General features: G+C 38.6%; 1 protein-coding gene across 2 annotated transcripts in view; it reads left to right on the top strand.

The window, feature by feature from the left end:
- The window catches only part of REDIC1 (regulator of DNA class I crossover intermediates 1), a 176476-nt gene extending 160932 nt beyond the window's left edge, over positions 1 to 15544 (top strand). Inside the window, exon 6 of one of the 2 annotated variants that reach the window (XM_075208833.1) lies at positions 14820 to 15544. In XM_075208833.1, coding sequence (XP_075064934.1) covers positions 14820 to 14855 — 36 coding nt within the window. In that variant the 3' untranslated portion in view covers positions 14856 to 15544. Of the gene's footprint in view, positions 1 to 6713; positions 7487 to 14819 lie in introns of those variants that run through there. The other variant, XM_075208831.1, reaches the window with a different exon arrangement.
- Positions 15545 to 19125: the final 3581 nt, after the last annotated feature.

Raw genomic sequence — 19125 nt, 5'->3', positions numbered from 1 at the left:
TGATGGCTGAGACTGGGTTGATGTGGCCAGAAGCTTTGCCACTAGTCCTCTATAGCATCAGAAACACTCCCAGACCTCCTCTTAATCTGTCCCCCTTTAAGATACTTTTTGGCAGACAACCTCATTTGATCATAGGTCCACAGGATGATTTGAAGTGCAATAATGAAGTGATTGTGCAATATCTCATAAAAATGAGCAGACAGCTAAAACAACAGCAACAGAAACTCAAAATGCTGTCACCTGGTATGCCAGAAACAAACTGTCATGATGTTGAACCTGGGGAATATGTTATGATCCGCAATTTCTTACGCTCAGTTTGTTTAAGAGACTGTTGGAAAGGCCCGTACCAACTGTTGATGACCAGTACCACATCTATGAAGGTAGCAGAAAGAGACACTTGGGTCCATTCTACTCACTGCAAGAAAATCAACAACCCGGAGAAGGTACAAGACAAAGTCGAGATTGACAACACAGATCTGTCACTTGTGAACCTGTTCCAGGAGACCTAAAGACTGCAGCTAAGACATTTGAGCCAAGGACGTTGCACAGACTATTATCCCAGCAATGGAGTGGCGGTTTTTATATTTTTTTTGTTCCAGGACTTTTCTCATTTTTATTCTTTTTAGGACATCCTATTTTTGAGATGGAGGACAGATGACGGAGAAAGGATCTGGTAGTGATATTGATGAAGTGGAGTTGGAGAGAAAGGTCATAGAACAATCAGTATAGCCTATTGTCAAACTCAGTTCAGGGGTCATGGAAAGATCTGCTAGCTCTGGAACTCGGAAACAGTGTGAGGGGCTATTATCTGAGGAATATTGTATCTATAAGTGCTGTGACTCCCTAGTTGAAGAGAAGTGCATCCAGCGATGCCAGTTCAATAGTAATTTGGATTTGGGCGGGCATCCTCTGGAGGGTTATCACTCCCTAGCGGGTAAGGTCTTAAACCAAACTGAGTGCTGGGTGTGCTCTCACTTGCCTCAGGGAACTTTAAATTTTAGGTATATTCAGGACCTGGCTAAATTGATAGGATATATCACCAAGATGTATCATGACACTTTCAGGTCTACGGGTAAGGAGGTACAGGCTTATAAAAAGGAGTTGGTGCAACATAGACTGGTGTTGAATTATCTCACATCTATTACTAGTGGATATTGTATGGCCACCCGATTTGGGGTCAAATGCTGCACGTACATCACCAATAGTACTGACTACCCCAAAAAAGTTATTGACCGAAAAATGGATGAAATCTTACAATTAAAATGGGAGTTTCGGAAGAACCATAATTCTTCACTGTATTAGATTGGAGAAAAGGTAGCAGGATGGTTCTCGTGGTTGAATCCTGCAAAGTGGTTCTCAGGTCTAGGGGAGTGGGTACAGGAAATGGTTGCTAGTATAGGTAAGCTCCTTATTCTTATACTTGGTGTCATCTTAGTAATTGGCTTATGTGTCAGATGTGTTCCTACTGTGTTGAAGTGTGGAAAACGTTCTACCGAGGTAAATGCCGAAAATGAGACTGTGAAGGTGGTGAAAATTACAGGCATCGAAGAACTGCATTATAATCCTGAAATAGAAAGCATAATTAGGTGATAGTTTTGTGCACTATCAAAGGGTGGAGCTGTCGAAGTCAAATTATTAGATATGGTCATTTCAAATTAATATCTATCAATCTGATTGTCTTTGAAAATATGCGAATAGGACGCTACAGCGTAGAACAGCGTATTTAACCACAACACGTGTGAACACTAGTACAAAGTTCACCTTAAAATAGTTCCAACACATAGTCCTTTATAATGAAATGTAGCAGAGTTTATAGTTAAATATAATAATGTTATATACATTTTAGTGAGATCTAAGGTTCAGGATACAGGAAATATATCATGTCTAGTATCATTCTAATCCCCTATTTATCCTCAGACGTCCAGTTCTATCGGCTAGCAGATCGAACCTTGCGTATGCAAGTTATGGATTATAGTGAATAAATGATCAGAATGGTATTATGTGTGTAATGCAAATAAACCAGTTTGAATCAGCTTTCAGCGAGAAGATTAGTATGCATCTGTTGGAGAGCTGACCCCCACCCTTGGAGGGCATCGTTCGAACTGACCAATGACCTGCTTTATACTGGATTGTCCTGAAGCCTGAACCAATGGAAACACGCCAAACCATCTCTATTGTTTTCAATGTATCACTAACTGTATATAAGCAGGAGCTCTGGGGCCAACAGTCAGTCTTCTTGACCACAAACTTCAGGACTTAATGACTGTTGGATCCAGGGCGCCTGCATATGTAATCGGCTGTACTCATTTTATTGAATTGTTACTCTGCTATTTTTTGCTATTAAACCGCATTGTGAGTTGGAACCACACTATTTGAAGTGGACAATTTTCATTGGATAGCGACTAGACGTACATAAGAAGAGGAATATAGTACCACAACTAGGACTGGGAAGATTCAGAACTCAGGCAGAGACTATACAGGGAGTTGCAATCTCCCGAACAGAATAAGCCTGGAGCTGGTCCTGGACAACTTAGAACTCAGAACCTGAGGAAGGCCTGGAACTGGAAGTCAGTACCCCAAGACACAGAGATGGCTCCAGAAAGTGGATGACTCAGAACAACAACCTACTACCCCAGATAGCCAGTAGAAGAAACAGGAATAGATTGATGAGTGGAGGATCCACACGGAAGGTAACAGCTGAAAACTGTACACGAGCAGATAAAATGAAGGTGAATCCACACAAGGAATAAATAGCCAAAGTATTTATTTCAGCAGGCAGAATGAAGCTGAATTCACACAATGGGTAATGGTTTGCAGTTCATATAACAGCAACAGGATGAAGCTGAATTCACACAAAGGTTAATGGTTTGCAGTTCATATAACAGTCAGCAAGATGAAATTGAACTCACTCAGAGAAGTCCATAAAATAGCAGCAGGATGAGACTGATTTCATTCAGAGGGTAAATGGAGATCTCTATACAGCAGAAGGATTGAAGCAGCAACCACGATGAAGCTGAATTCACATGAAGGGTTGAAATCTGTATACAGCAGGCAGAATGAAGCAGCAAAACAAAGAGCAACTGTGGTGATCTGGAACTAGGAAAGTGTTGCACTGACAATTTGCTGACTGTAGGAAGAGACTCTTATAGTCTGCAGAGAAAGCAGAAAAATTGGTGGATGAGATCAGATGTTCACGCTCAGCAGGATGTTTAGCAAATGTCTTACCCAAGAAGGCAGCTTCTAGAACTGCAGACAGAAGTCACTCTTGTCCCAGGATAGAATGCTGCATTCGAGCAGGAGTTAGATGGACGGTGATATGGTATCACCGAGTGGTGTAAACAGGACTAAGACCCTTATTCGAGACACCATCACTGTGTCTCAGTGTACTAACTTCCAGTTCCAGACCTACACCAGTTTGTGAGTTGTCCAGGTTCCAGGCTTATTCTGTTCAGGAGGTTGCCACCCCTGTATATTCACTGCCTGAGTTCTGAGTCGTCCCAGTTGTGGTACTATATTCGTCTTGGGGGTACTGAGTCTCAGGCCAATGGGAGGGTGTCAGGTTGAAGGACTGTTTAGCATTTTAGCATTGCCTGGACCACTCCGATGACTATTGGAGGGGCCAAGATGATTGTAAAATTCCCAGTTGAGTACTCACTAGGCCATGTCTGCTCAGTTCAGCAGCCAGGACTGCTTTAGGACTTCAACGATTACTAAGATCCATATTACTGTAGTGACTATATGATGGATTTGTAAGTCACAGAGACTAGATAGGATGATTATATAGTTGGCTTATTTCCTGAGGTTAATTTTTGAATATGGATTATGGGAACATCTTATCTCTAAATCTGATGTCAACTTGTAAATGAAACTAATGCTCACTAGATAGGCTTCTTGTTATGTATAGTTATTTGGTAACACCCCTTTATATTGCCAGTAGCTAAGACAACATACAGACAGCTCATAAGAGGTCAAGAAAAATTGATATTAAATACTTACATACGGTTCTTGCTTAGTGCCATTATTCAACATTTTAATAACTGTGCAGTTCGATACTATGTAGTGTTATCACATTAGGGTAAAGCAGAAGACCATGTTCCTGAGTGATTCAAAAGTATATAATTGACTATTTGGGTGCTTTATCTGAGGTGTGTAATCCTTGGGTCAAGGTGAGATTCTTCTTCTCCATTATGTAGGACTTACTTAGATGATCATAGACAGCAGACCACATGGACAGATTATTTAGTACCGAATGGGTCTGATATTATCATTGCTATGTTACCAGTATATTAAGTGATTGTACAGCCTACATCTCCTATATTCCCGGGTTATGTTTAAACCTCTTTCCATGCTCAACCCTGTATAGCTTTTAAGATTGGAGTAGTATGGCTGTAGGCCTATCTTCTTGATGTATAATGGTGGCTGGATATACAGTGTGTTCTGTTGGACATGAAGTCTTTCTGTTACAACCGTTTTGCAATGACTGTACTTCAATGTCAATATAAAGATCATTGGAGGCTATGGTTTTTAATCTCATAAATTCTTTTAGTTTCAGTCTTATTGCTTCTAGTGCACCCTCTGTATTGTCATAAATCTCAACATTGTGGAGTCACAATCATATTCTCTTTTAAAATGACTTGAGAGACTGTTGTGCAAGCCCTCTCCTGATGTTTCGTATGTGTTCCCATATTCGCAAATTCAGTGATCTTAAAGGTGTGTCATACTGGAAGTGGCGTTGGCACACTATTAAATACACAACTTAATGAATATCACATGTCAGGAAATCCTTCACATAATATGAGATATCCTGTGACTCTCAAGGTGAATTTTGTGATTGGTCATATGTCAGGGTTTTTTAACTGCTACACCAGCCACAATAGTAAAAACCTGATAATTTTTTTGTGAGAGGTTGGATTAGTGTTTAAGTAATTGAATTTAGTTTTATGTGCTTTTAACCAATTTTGTCTCAATATCTGGGACCTTCCTAAAAATGATCCCTGGGTGTTTTGGTAGAATTTATCCTCGGTCATCATCTTTCAGAAGAAATACCTAGTATTTTCAGAGAATATTCCTAACAATTTGAGAAATTATTGTAATCTGTAGTGAAATATATCTTACTATCACTGTTTGGATTGTTGTTCTTCTGTTTGTATGACAGAAGTAGAGATTCTACATGTTTTTCTTAGATCTTTAAATGCGTTGTCTATTAATGTTTCTGCATACATTTGTCCTGTAAATTGGCTTTTGAGTTGTTCTCCTTGTAAGTCATAATTGTGTGTCTCTGAACAATTTCTTCTTAGTCTTTGAATTGACCCCTGGGAATAATTGATAACAAATTGGGGTGATTGTTACTCGTGGCGATTAAGTAACTGTTTACATCTATCTTTTTAAAATAGGTCTGTGTAGCTTGTTATTTTGTGCATAGATCTCCAAGTCTAGAAATCCTATGGAGGTCTTTTTATACTTGTTGGTAGATTTTAGTTTAAAAGGGATGATTATTCATGTGTTCCATGAAGCGAAGGAGAGATTTTTCATCCTATTGCGAAATGAGGAAAATGTTTTGTTTGTATGTAGTAACAAGGTTGCAGTTCACCGAACCTGGTTACTCTGGTTAATGTGGCTCTTAGCATGGTGGGTAGAACGTTACAGGTAAGTAGCTCTGAAGGCAGAATAGTCAAACTAACCGAGTTCTACAGGATGCAGGTTAAACAAACCGTATCAGCAAGCAGAGGCATAGTCAGGAAAAGCCAAAGGTCAAAACCAATCTGTCAGCTCAGTACAAAGTCAGGATTCAAAAGTCACAAAGATACAGGCTGGATCAATAAACAGGAATCAAGCAATAAACAGAATAACAGTCTCAGGAACTCAGAACAGCAAAGCTGGAATGAAATGACTGGCAGAGCAGGTTTAAATACTGTTTGGAAGTTCAACTCCCTACTTCTGTGATGTCAGCGATCACCTGATTGCATCTCAGTGAATATGCATCAGCTGTGCTTGCCACATTGTGAAGTGAAAGATAGATACTGAGTCCTGCAGCTAAATGCAGGATTCCAGACATTATACAAGGATTAAGAAATGTTACGTAAGTACTATGACACCTAGGATGATGGCATGAGGATAATTTGATTAACACAATTATTGCATTTGTGTTATGAGCTTCAGAGACTTAGACAGCTCAACTGGCTTATATTTCATCAGCAATGTTCTTTAAAGTGATGGTAAAATGGAACTCAGGGAAAAACTTCAGCAATCCATGCATTAATTCAAGTGCAAGGCAAAACAAGCAAGCAACAGCAAAATAATTGACTGTAAATTTAAATCTGTAGAGCAAACAGTTTAATCAAAGAAAGTCCAGCAGTTGGCTAGTAGTGTACGAGTGTATCATACTTGGAAATGCACATTGGCACGTTTAGTGGTGTAAAGAACATAGACAATGGACGACCGGGCAGTGCAGAAAGGTGATATGGTTAGATGAATTATCCTTCACCATTTTATCGCAAAAATGGACAAGTGCATATTTGTTGCTAACCTAAAGGACTTTGGTGCCCTGCATGCTTATTTCCAACAAGTGAAGCATTCTGATGGTTCTGTAATGGTGTAGTGGTTTTCTTGGCATTTTTTAGGTCAGGTTATTCCAATAGGGGGTAAAGTCAATGCTATTTTCTATTACTGGTACTCCGTATTCTTCACCCCATGCTGTCGCATTTTTCTTCCAGGTTGACAATTCCTCTATTCACAGAGCCAGTGTGATTACCCAGTGGTTTGATGAGCATGACTCTAATGTTATACATATGTCATGGACTTCTCAGTCAGCAGATCTGAACGCAAATTGTCTGACAGTATTTTCTACCACCATCAACCAAGCGTATGTCAAGTGATTTTTTTTTTGTGGCGCTGCCTCCCTCCTGCATAATTCCAGATATCAGTAGATTCAATGCCATTATGCATATAGGCAATAGTGGCCCAACATCTTATTTAATAAAATGTGTAACAGGGACACTCTCTGGATGATTTAACAGTTTATATAACCTTTATTGATATGCATTAAAACACATTGGTAAGCGAGGAGTGATATATCCTCTAAATATTAAAAACAAGTTTATTAGCGAAATATTAAAAGTGAATTGATGAACCTATGTGAGAACAAACTGTTAAAAATAGCATTTGCATCTGTTATGCCACACCACTGCTAATATTTAATAGTTAAGGAGTTATGTTATATATCTCTGTACTCCTATATTTTGAATTGTAATAAATACAACAAAATCCGATCATATAATGAAATAGTGAGGGCTGCCATGTAAGGAAAGGAAATAGGGTATTTGGTTATAATTAAGGCTGTAACTAGTGCCTAATAATGGGTACACTATATAATTTATGGATTATGTTGAAGGATATCTGGATTATGTACTCGAGTTATCAATACTATATATATTTTGTGAATTTTAGATTATATGTTTCTATGTATCTGGTGTGTATACATTCATAATTGAGGGAGTTTTTATATCTGTTATATTTATATTTGTATGCTATTTTTCGCTTAGGCTACATGTATTTAATATTATCAATCGTTTCTATATATGTATGTGTTTCATTGCATATTTATCCATGAGAGGTGATTATATATATATATATATATATATATATATATATATATATATTTATGTTAATTTTCTATGTCTTGTATATTTTATATACATATGAATTTCAATAACTGGGTGTATAGAGATGGTTTATTATGTTTTTGATATGTTATCATTGTATTAATGGATTTAGGCTATTATTATGTGGAGACTTTAGAATAATGTATCTTAGTTTTTTTCATTGGGAATGAAGGGGTTAAAACAATGTGCCAGGACCTTGCATGTAAGCAACAGATAACTTTACCTATCACTGTTCGATGTGTTAAACCAATGATAGATTACATCCATATATAAGAAGATGGACATACCTATAAACGCTAACTCTTGAGAAAGTTCTGATAAGAACAGAAACGCGTTTACACTTTGTGCATTTTTACCCACATTGTTGCTACTGTATGCCAGAACTCTTAGAAGCATCTGCGATATTATATTCTTCACCCATGTGTAAGTACTACATAGTTAGTGTCTATTAAAGTTGATTATATTTCACCACTCCCCTCTGTTTTCTCATTGGGCCACTCCAATTGCATGGAGAAGAGGGATTTAGGAAGGACCTCATTACACAGCCGTCAGTGTTGGGTGGATAAGAGATTGTGATCCCTACACAAGGTCCTCCTCCCAACACCTTACTATGCATCACCGTATTTGAAGAGACAGCCGAACAGAAGGTATTCACACTGTTAGATTTAACACGGAACACAGTTATAATACTTGTAAGTGATTCATCTTCATTTATTGTGGTATTCTAACCTGATTTTGATCCCAATTATTTTCATTTTTTTCATGTATATCAATTGATGAACTCTCATGGACTATCCTTATTCATGAGTTTTTTTGTTTTGATTTGTTATTTTAGTAATCCTACAATTGAGAACTTTAGGAATTTTTACAAATAAGTTTAATCTATTAATTTCAGTTAGTATAAAATATAATGTGGTGAAGAAGCTAATTATTGTTTCCAACAAGTTAATTAATTACAAGTTTGGTCTCATTCTGTTTGCAATCCCATGAGAATGTTTGCAGTAAAATTTTTGAAACGTTCACACATTGCGAACACTAGTTGTAACTAATATTACCTTTCATACAACAACTAGCAACTCCAGAGATGTCATAAAAGAACCAGTTGATACAGGTCTAGAGTCGGGAGCCTAAGGAAGGACACCTGGCAACACATAGAAAGATCTTCCACCACAAGGAACAATGACCAGAGGAATCAACCAATGGGGGAGGCGTCGAGTTCTTGGGAGGTCATGACCCATCGACCTATGAATATGGACCTTAATACTGCAACTGTGTATCTTTGTGATGTTACTGCTTTTTAGGACTGTACAGTGTATAAAATATTCAACTCTGGCTTTGGAAACCAGAGCGTTCTGATAGAAGCTTGTTGGTGCCAACTGCACAAGCGTATGCATGCGATACTTTGCCCTGTAATCTATTTTGTGAATAAAACTCTTGTGGTTTGGAACCACAGCAATCACATTGGAAAATCTTTATTTCATGTGATACAACTGAATGTATCAGCACACATGCACCAGCATGTCAATGGTTTAAGGAAGATATTGAATTCCAATCATTCATATATTTCTTGGGGCTCAGAAGTGGCCCCTGCCAAGCATGTGACATTTTTATAGAAGCATCGGATTACATTGTGAGATAAAAGCACCAGGATTAAGTGTTCACACTGTCAGAGGAAAAAGCTAATTTATGGCTGGGTAGTGAAGCTGATGAGAAGACCTCACACATTATACTGTATGTAGCCGGTTAATCTGTAATTGATTAGTGACTGCAATGTACTCAAAATGAAAATCACAATCACTAAGGAAAAAACTAAGTAAAAGAAGTTACTCTGAGCAGGGGGCACAGAACATCAAAGGTTTAGTGGAAACATGACCTGGAACTTTTCTTTTTTTTTTTTAAAGGTAAACAGCTATGAGCAAGACATACTGTATAAAGTATACAGCATTGTCAGGGATAAGCCCCTCTAGCTACTCCCTGATTAGATATGTTATCATATATTCCAACAGTCATACAATATATCACGTCTATTTTGTGAAGAAACCGCTCCTGAACCCCTTTATCGGTCACAAACCGCCCTCTGCGCACTTGTGACTTGGAAGCTTACTGTAAGGGAACACACAGGATTCCAGCCCAAATCTCACACTCACCTTTTCTTCTAAGGCTACAGATTTCGCTAGTCCCTTCCCAACACAGACGCACAGTTCACACCTCTCAGTAACTGACACTAGCTACGAATAAGGCCTGTAGTGTCACACGACGGCCTCCCGTGGCCACCACTCGAGGACCGGCGCACCTACCCTCCTCCTGATTCTTCGCTTTTCACACCGGCTGTCCTGCGCTTGCACAGATCGTCTCATCTGTTCTACCTGTCCTGTTCTCCTCCCCTCACCTATCAGTGCTGGTTCTTCGTGTCTACTTCTGGCCTGGAAGCAGCTCCTCTCTCCTCTGCATGGTGTTCGGCCACTACCTGTCAAGTATACTGCCGCTGATATCTGCTTACCTGTTACACTCATTAGTAGTAATTGCTGTGAATCATCATCCGCTACCTATCCAATGTACTGTCACTGATCTCCGCTTTCCTTCTCCACTTGTTAGTGGTAACTGCCGTGGATCATCGTTCCCTTCTCTCTAGTGTGCTGCCGCAGATTGTCATTCACCTGCTCCACTTGTTAGTGGTAACTGCCGCAGATTCCTTCTCTCTACTTCTCCAAGTAAAATGCCTCCCAGCATCATCTCATCTTGCCCCTAGTACTACTTGGGGATTACCTTCATCTCTCCTGACAGTTCTCTATCACGTCTCACTGGGAACTTCCCTAGAGGGCCGCGACCTGCAGGGTGAAAGCTGCAAAGCCCAAATTCCCTTGCGGAGATCCCTGTTGAAAACCTTCCGCTCTGTTAGACTCCGGTGGAGTCTAGCCAATCCCAGTCGACACCAGCAGAATCTTACTCATCCTAGCGGATTCCTGACATGTACCAAACCTATGACTTAATCACCCAATTGTGCACACTCTGTGCTCTGGTAGCTTAACAGTTAATCCTTCACACACTGGTTTCTTAAGAGTTAATCCAGCCAAGCAATCTGTCTCTTCTAAACAGGCAATGGATTAGTTTAGAGCAATAAGGACATAACTATTACATTTTAGATTTAATATACAAAAAGTACAATGCTTACAGATAATCTAATTGTTTTTTTATTAAGATTTGATAGTACAGAGCATCACTTACATAAAAAAATTTGTATGCCTGGGGGTATAGGCAGAAAAGATGGACAGTCCTTCATTTAGATTGATCCAGAAGAAGCTGACCCTTTGTTGTAACTGGTCGCAGTTTTTTAAAGACACTTCTACACCTGTCCCTGCCCCAGGGGTTGTGTCTATGATACCTTTTTCAATCACCATTTGCATGTTGCCTAATTTACTACCCGATTCTACTATGTGACCTAACTTTTCTGTGGAGCGTCACACAGACCCAATTACATTATTAATAAATCCCTTATGAATTTGTCCATCTTTCGGTACCAAACATGATGGAATTATGACAATGTGAAATACCTTTTCCAAAGATATGTGATGTTAACTGTTCCCTTATACCGCTAGTACCTAACATTGACAACCCTGGTGTGATTTCTGCTCCTCAGTATGGAGTGGCACCCAGATTTCCCCAAATATGAACTATGAAGACATTTTCCTTTGAAGCTCATATTTCTATATATCTTAATAGGCAGTCTTCAAATGCTGTCTTTGTCTACATGGATCTCACCTAGGCATATGGCTCTGTAATTCACACAGAGGTTCTTTTGTGTTTTCAATACCTATTGAAAAGAAGTCAATTAGGAAGTGGAATACATGATCAAAACAATGGATGTCTAGGTCTGCATATCTTACGCTGATCTCCTCACAAAGGGTTTCTTCAACCTAATTACCTCCTACTGGGCTAATTGTTTCCTTTCTAAAACATTTGGTCAAACATTTATCTGAGGGGAAAATCAGGTTCACTTCTATGTATCAATGCGATATTTTATTTAGGCCTTAACATTCAATATTCTATTTCATCATATCAGAGTTATGCTCTCATCCTGACAAGCAAGATATTCAAATAAATCAGTGAGCATAGACATACACTGAATATACTAATTTATAATGTTTGTTATGAAATCTGAAATTCTATTTTTACACCAATTCATAATATTGTACTACATGCAGGAAAGTCTTTTGCATCTCCAACAGTGGTCGAAGTGGAAATTTAGAAGTGGCAGTATGAAAAATGTCATGGGAAGTGGATGGAATTTGATAGTTTTACAATGAAGGCAGTAGGAGAAGTGGCCGTATGGCACACCACCGTATAAACTTAGACGACTAGTCTTCAACCTGTTTTTTTTCCCTGTGTTAACACAACTTGGATTTAAATGTATAAATATAGATTATGCAAATATTAGCTAGTTTTTTGTGACTGCTTCTTTTAATTAGTATGATACTAGAGGAGTGCACAAATGACTATCCAATTGTTATGCATGTAGTCAATATGAATATAATAATAAAAACACTAAAGGAAAAACCTGTGTATAACACACGACTTTACACAAGGTATGTAATGCTCTATAAAATAAAAATAGATAGAATGGGATGAGAAACTCAGACAAAGCCATTTTTACCTTCTCCGTTATGTCACTGTACAAAATTTGTCTTGTGGTTCATTCTGTGTACTGCGCTGTGTAAAATAAAAGATAATAATGAATGTTGTAATAAATGAGGAATTGCAGTTGAGACATCTAACCCATATCATAACTGTGGAGACAGATTAAAATTTAAATCTGAATTGTTATATTTATATCAGTCAGGATTTAAAATATTGTAAGTATTTATTGTGTGTAATTGCTAAACTTGCTTGCCAGTATCATTTAATTGATAACTTCCCTTACAGCAAACACCCTGCAGGGCAAATAAGATAAACTTGTTACCAAATCCGGGGATGTCCCATTAATAACTATAAAATTAAATAGATCTATAAACTAAATAGGGCGTGTTGGTGTTTAAAGGTGTTACCATTGTCAGTTGGCATGGTGGTGGTGTCTGCTAACACAGGCTCCCTGTTTCAAAGATCAGAAGTGACAAAAATGGAGTGTTTTAGCATAGGAATAGTCTCAAGGCAGCTTGAAAGACACAGCTATTATCATCATGCATTATATAGATATGTATAAATATAAACTTCAAAACATGTCGTCATATCTCATGTTTTGAGAAATCGCTGTGCCAATTTAAACTCAGGGAGAGAAGATATATAAGGTGTGCAAAATATAAATAACCAATGTACAGTGAACCTATCATTTGTATAATTTTATGATATGTATTTTTAATTATACCCAATGCCCTGTACCTTTTAATATTCAATCTAAAATTGAATAAGTTTGACTGTGATACTCTATCAAACCCACATGCCTTTTATGAAGAGAAGTATTGCCTTGGCCTTGTTAATCCTTTGAGTGCTTAACTGTTAACCATTTGATTGCTGCTATGTGAATTTTTAACCCATTTGTTAACTGGTGCATATTGTGTGTCCAGTTGTGTAACATAGGTTTTTTTTAAATATTAACCCTTTGAATGCTGGTGTGTGACTTGTTAAACCTTTGACTATCAAAGAGCCTAGTGTGTGCTAGCTGGTAAGTTGTTCTAGCTGGTAAGTTTGTGTAGCAGAGTGTGGGATCCTATCGACATAAGACAGTAGGTGGTGGCAATGATTAAGTTATTATGGATTTGAGAAATGCTTTGCGGTATTTTTAGCCATATCTGCAACCATTGTGATAGGTGAGTGATAGATTGAGTGCTAAAATCCATTTTTAACCGTTTGCAGTAACTTCTGAATCACAAAGTTGGTAGTGCATTCATGACAATGACTAGTAAAGAAGATGAATAAAAGGGAGACACTTAGGTAAAAGAATGTGTAAATACTGGACATTAAACTACTTATGATATAAATATAACTGTACTGTTTTAAATATCCTGCTCTTATACGACATCTACTCTGATCCACTCATGGCCAAAAGTAAATTAATACATACAAAAATGTGCTGTATGATGTCCTTGCTACCAGTGTTCGCTTCATAAATTTATGGCACATTGAGGCCAGTATGGCTCTTGAGAAATGAATATAGGGCAGCATTTCAGAGTAGCTCTCCAACTGACTTAAAGTCGTGAATCTCAATGACTAACTCAAAACTCATGAGACACTATATTCTCAGTGTATCCGGTCAATTATCTAAAGCAGAAACCTTCTATGACTTCTATTTTATGACACAGAGGACCACAAGAAATACTACTCACAATTTTAAAGAAGTATGACTCAAGTATGGCATTTTTTTTTTATTAGAATATTAAAATACTTATGTTTACATACTTTTCATAGAGTAAAATTACAAAAAAAAAAGGTCCCACTCATCCTGCAGTTCCTATGATGACCTGCTGCAGCATCATGAGGTCACGTGCACATGGACATAAGGCATCTAGCTATAAATCGAAAAACTTTGGAATACCCTCATTAATAAGGGGAAAATTGGCACTTTCAAACAAGGGTGCTCCTGTTTTCTGGATTAGCAGGCAATAAAAAACATTACAGTTGATAGAAGCGAAGCCACTCTAAAAGAGCATAGATCTCACCTCCCTTCCCACACTCAGAAATAAATGGGGTGAAAGCACATTTTAAATAACTGAGTTCCCTCTTTCAATTTTGGATACCTCCTTTTTGTTTTAAAGCCATATACACTGTAAAAATAATTGTGTTACCTTTGGGTCAGTTAAGTGACTTAATTTACTTATTTTGTTTGTTCATTTATGTCGGTTGCCTGCCATACAGCAATGTGTTTCAGAACATGTCCATTTAGCGTGGGGGCAATAGTGACTTAAATCGCGTTGTGGTAACTACTGAAGCACATACTAGTATAATTTGGATTTTATCCCCCATTATACTACAGTATAGTAACAATTACAGCAGAAGATATCAGCATTTCAGTTACAGTAAAGTGCTGTTTTTTAAGATGCTATGAGACTGCAATATCGTTTACACAACTGGGAGTACTTGTGTTTATGGAAATTGTTTTCAAATCAAAATTATACTGTTTTAGTTATGAATGAGTAGATGTTCATTTGAAAATCCCATGTTTCTTAGTTGGTACAGGAGATGTCAACCTTCAGTATGCACTAAGAATAATACACTCCTTTAAAATTGCTGGGGAAAGGGGATGTGAGAGAGTAGACCAATCAGAGGCTGCAATGTCTGCAATTGCTGATTCTTAACTGGTCCTCCTGATCATCAACATCCTCAAAAGCAACACACAACCACAACTTTCAACCAAAGCTCTGACATTTACCACAGAGCCCAGGAGGGCAGCGGATTAAGTAAGCTGGACATGATAGTGTAGCATTAATTAGCAAGTAACAGTAATCTCAGATAAGTAGATATATACCAATGTAGTCATATTTTTTTCCTGTTGTTCTAAAGCTTCTCATTTTGTCACCATACCCCAAGTTAATGTTTAATGCATATAATGTATGTGAATAAAAAAATACTTATGAATTAAACAGAATAAGTGGGGGATGTATAGCAGTTTTCAAAATCTCACACTTTAAAACTGTGTAAGCTGTAATTTACAATACATGCTACCAAAGTGGATTCAAAACAGGATGCAAATCTGCTGCTGCCAGGTTTAGTGCAGTAAGTTATGTCAGCGGGAGATTTGAAAATAGTTTTGAATAAGCTGTGGGGTTACTGTAATTAGTTTGCCACTAGTTGCTTATTGCTTGTTATGTGAACGATAGTTATTTACAAAGAATTGAAATTGTATGCTCCAATGGTGCAGTTACTGACGTGAATGAATAAATATTTTTTGTAAAGCGCTGTGTAATATGTAGGAGTATATAATAAAGGTTTATTTAAAAAAAAAACACATAGCTGAAATCAGTGTTTTGAACAAATGCTTTGTTTTACAGAATGTTCTTTCTTTCTAATAAGGTACACTTTGACCACAGGTGACTTATTTTAGCTGTTCACAATCATTCCTATCTACAGAAACATAACTGTAGCAAAGTGTAGCTGGAAAGTCATTAGTATAAGCAGTAATTGGCTTTAGCAGAGCCACAGTATTGCAATTCAGACTGCACTGTGAAGTAGATTCGGATGAATAGGAAAACTTCATTAACGAAGAAACAATTTTAGAAATTAATTACATACCGTACTATACAAATGTAATTTTTTTTTACTCTTATAAACTTTCTTATTATGCCAGCATATGCTATCGGCTGATGCAAAGTTGGTTGCAAAATGGGAATAAATAACTCTTAAAAAAACAAAAACAAAAAACCCTAAAAAGTATGGAAAAAGAGAATTTCTGCCCATGTGCAGCAGTGTATGTATCTGGTTTACAACAAGTTATCATCATCAGCCAGCATTTGCAAAAGATAGGCCTCCCAACAAGCATATTTATGAGTTTCTGTAGGTCTGCATGAGCTACATTTGTGTAAACACATCTTTACTGTACTCGTCCAATGTTAACATGGAAAGTTTCTAAGTTTTGGGTCATTGTTTAGAAAGAGACATGCCACGACGACCAGACTCTCCAGTTTTAAGGTTCAAGCAGCCTAGCCATCTGTTTTTAAAAGAATTGTTTATCCATAAAACCTACACCAAACAAAACATAATTATGAACCTTTGTTTGAATCCCTGTTAGCTGAATTGTGATTCATGTCTGGATGTACATCCATTTGCGTACCATATCTTGCGTAAAATAGCTCTGTGCACGGCCAGAAACGGATCTTACACCAACGAACGCAGTTGCATGCAATTAACTGCCAAATGCAAATTACACACAACTGCCTATGAATTGAGCGGCGGAACAGGGGAGGTAAGGGGTGGACTAAAGTAGGCCATGTACAGTAAGGGTGTGCCGAGGGTGTTCTGACACAGACACAGCCAGTTCAAGTCCTGGGTTTATCATAAGTACGCTTGGTTTTTACCGTATTGTTTGTACAAGCTATAGGGTAGGTGTAAGTGTCAAATGATAGTGATGACTGACACGGCATAATCTTTGATTTAAAAACTACAAGAATATATGCCACTAGCTAGCACAGAACATGTGTATGAAAGTAAAAGACTATAAAAACACATTGTATGTCCAGTATGCATTGAACGCATGTTGATTTAAGCATTTAATGTAAAAAAAAAAATAATCTTTTTTTAATCCATATTTATATTAATAATTATACTGATAATAGTTGTTCACTTATTTTATAATAGAATATTTTTGTATGCATTCTCATGTAACCTTATATTGCACATACACTTGTGCATATACTGTAGTCTGTTGTGTGTGCATCTTGAGATCCGCTTTGATTTGAATACTGTCGATGTTCAAAATGTCTACATCATAATGTCGACAGTGATAATGTCCAATTATAATTTGCTCTGCCTAACTGGTTCTTGCCTTATGTAGACACACAGAACAGACTACAATATACTAAAACCCAGAGTTCAAGCCGTAGTAAATCCCCATGTTATATATTTGGCTGAACCTCCGGTAAGAGCTCATTTGCGCTGGGAGCTAGTATTACAATGCTTATGAGGGTTTTTTTTTTTTATTTTATTTTGCCAAGCCAAAGATCCCTCGATTTATTACAGATAAATAGTCTGGATCTAGGTAAGAAACAAAGAGGGTGAATGAGATATGTTTTGGGGTGTTTTTACATCAATTAAAAAGGTTTTTAACACTTGTGTCTGTAAATTATTTACATTTTTCCTCGGTGTACTACAGGTCACAGCGGGCCCTGGGTGCCAGGGCATTCTGGCACTGGTGGTTTCCCAAGTGCCAGCATGTCCTGGCGTGCCCAAACACTTAATGGTAGTCTGGGCATGCTGAGACCTGTAGTGTACCAGGGACAAAACGAATATACACATTTAATAAATTATTACCCCACACCCACCACCCCAGGGGTGTGGGAAGAGCCCTATTGCTGTCAGCACATAGCTGGTTAAACCTTTTTGAGACCCCATCTTCCTAGGGAATCCAGCCTGAGTTTGGTTTGGCATTAAGAAAGGGGGATCCCACGCTGGAGGTTTCCCTGTTATAGTGCCACCATCCCAGGCTAGCAAAGCCTAGTGCTGGTAACAGTAAATTCAGGGGGGCCCCACACTTTTTGTCCCCACGATTTTGCTGGGCAGAAATACGGTTGGTCAAGCTGTTGTTTCAGTGACTTTTTTTTTTTTTTTTTTTAACATCTATAGCTGTTTTTCTTGTTTAGATATATTTATTTATATCCACATTTTGAATGTCAACATTACAACCCTGTAGACTTTATGACAGTGTGTACACATTTTACATGTAAACATTTGAATTATTATTATTATTATTAATTTTTATTTATAGGGCGCCACAAAGTATCCGTAGCGCCGTACAAGGACAAACAATGGCACAGTACAAGGTGAAACAGCACAGTACAAGTAACAGTAAGCACTATAACTCTGGGGGCTCAGGCACAGCATGAAAGAGAGAGAGGGAGGGGAAAAGTGAGTATAGGCAGGTAACTATGGCCCAAGAGGGTGGGCACGGATGACAGGTTGAGAGTCACTGAGGGGAGCGGAGAGAAGCGAGAGGAGACAGAGGGCAGAGGGACTGAGAGGAGGTGAGCTGAGTAGCTGGAGAGCGCAGTTAAAAGTGATGGAAACAGAAGGTAGAAGAGCCCTGCTCAAAGGAGCGAACAATCTAAAGGGAGGGGAAGACAGACAGACACATGGATGAGACGGAGAGACGGGAGAAACGGAGACGGAGTCGAGGAAGGGGAAGAAGGGATGAGAAAGAGAGGTAGCCGACCTGTGGGAGTTTAGGCATGAGACTGGAAGGCTTTAAGGAAAAGGTGGGTTTTTAATGTTCGTTTGAAAGAGGACAGATTAGGGGAAGTTCTGATGGAGCGGGGGAGCTTGTTCCAATGGAGGGGAGCGGCGCGGGAGAAGTCTTGGATATGTGCGTGAGAGGAGGTAATCAGAGGGGAAGAGAGGCGACGATCGCAGTGAGCGGGAGGGAGTGTGAATAGAGATAAGGTTAGAGATGTAGGGAGCAGTGGAGTTGGCGAGGGCCTTGTAAGTCAGAGTGAGGAGCTTGAAAAGGATTCTGTAGGGGAAGGGGAGCCAGTGAAGGGCTTGGTAGAGTGGGGATACAGAGGTGGAACGGCGAGAGAGAAGAAGAAGCCTAGCAGCGGCGTTAAGTACAGATCTAAGAGGAGCGAGATGAGAGAGGGGGAGGCCGATAAGGAGAAGGCCGCCTGCAAATGTGGCCCAGTGGTTGTGGCAAGGGGGCAGCGCTGTTAATGAAAAAAATATCTTGCAAAAAAAAAAAAAAAAATACTTACCTTGCGGTCACGTCAGCTGGCGCTCCGGCTCCCTCCCTGGTCTCCTCCTCCGTGCGGTGCTCGCAGTGAATGTCAGG

This window comes from Mixophyes fleayi, chromosome 4, assembly GCF_038048845.1.
Source record: "Mixophyes fleayi isolate aMixFle1 chromosome 4, aMixFle1.hap1, whole genome shotgun sequence".
Taxonomy (NCBI): Eukaryota; Metazoa; Chordata; class Amphibia; order Anura; family Limnodynastidae; genus Mixophyes; species Mixophyes fleayi.
This window is presented reverse-complemented; position numbering and strand designations above follow the sequence as displayed.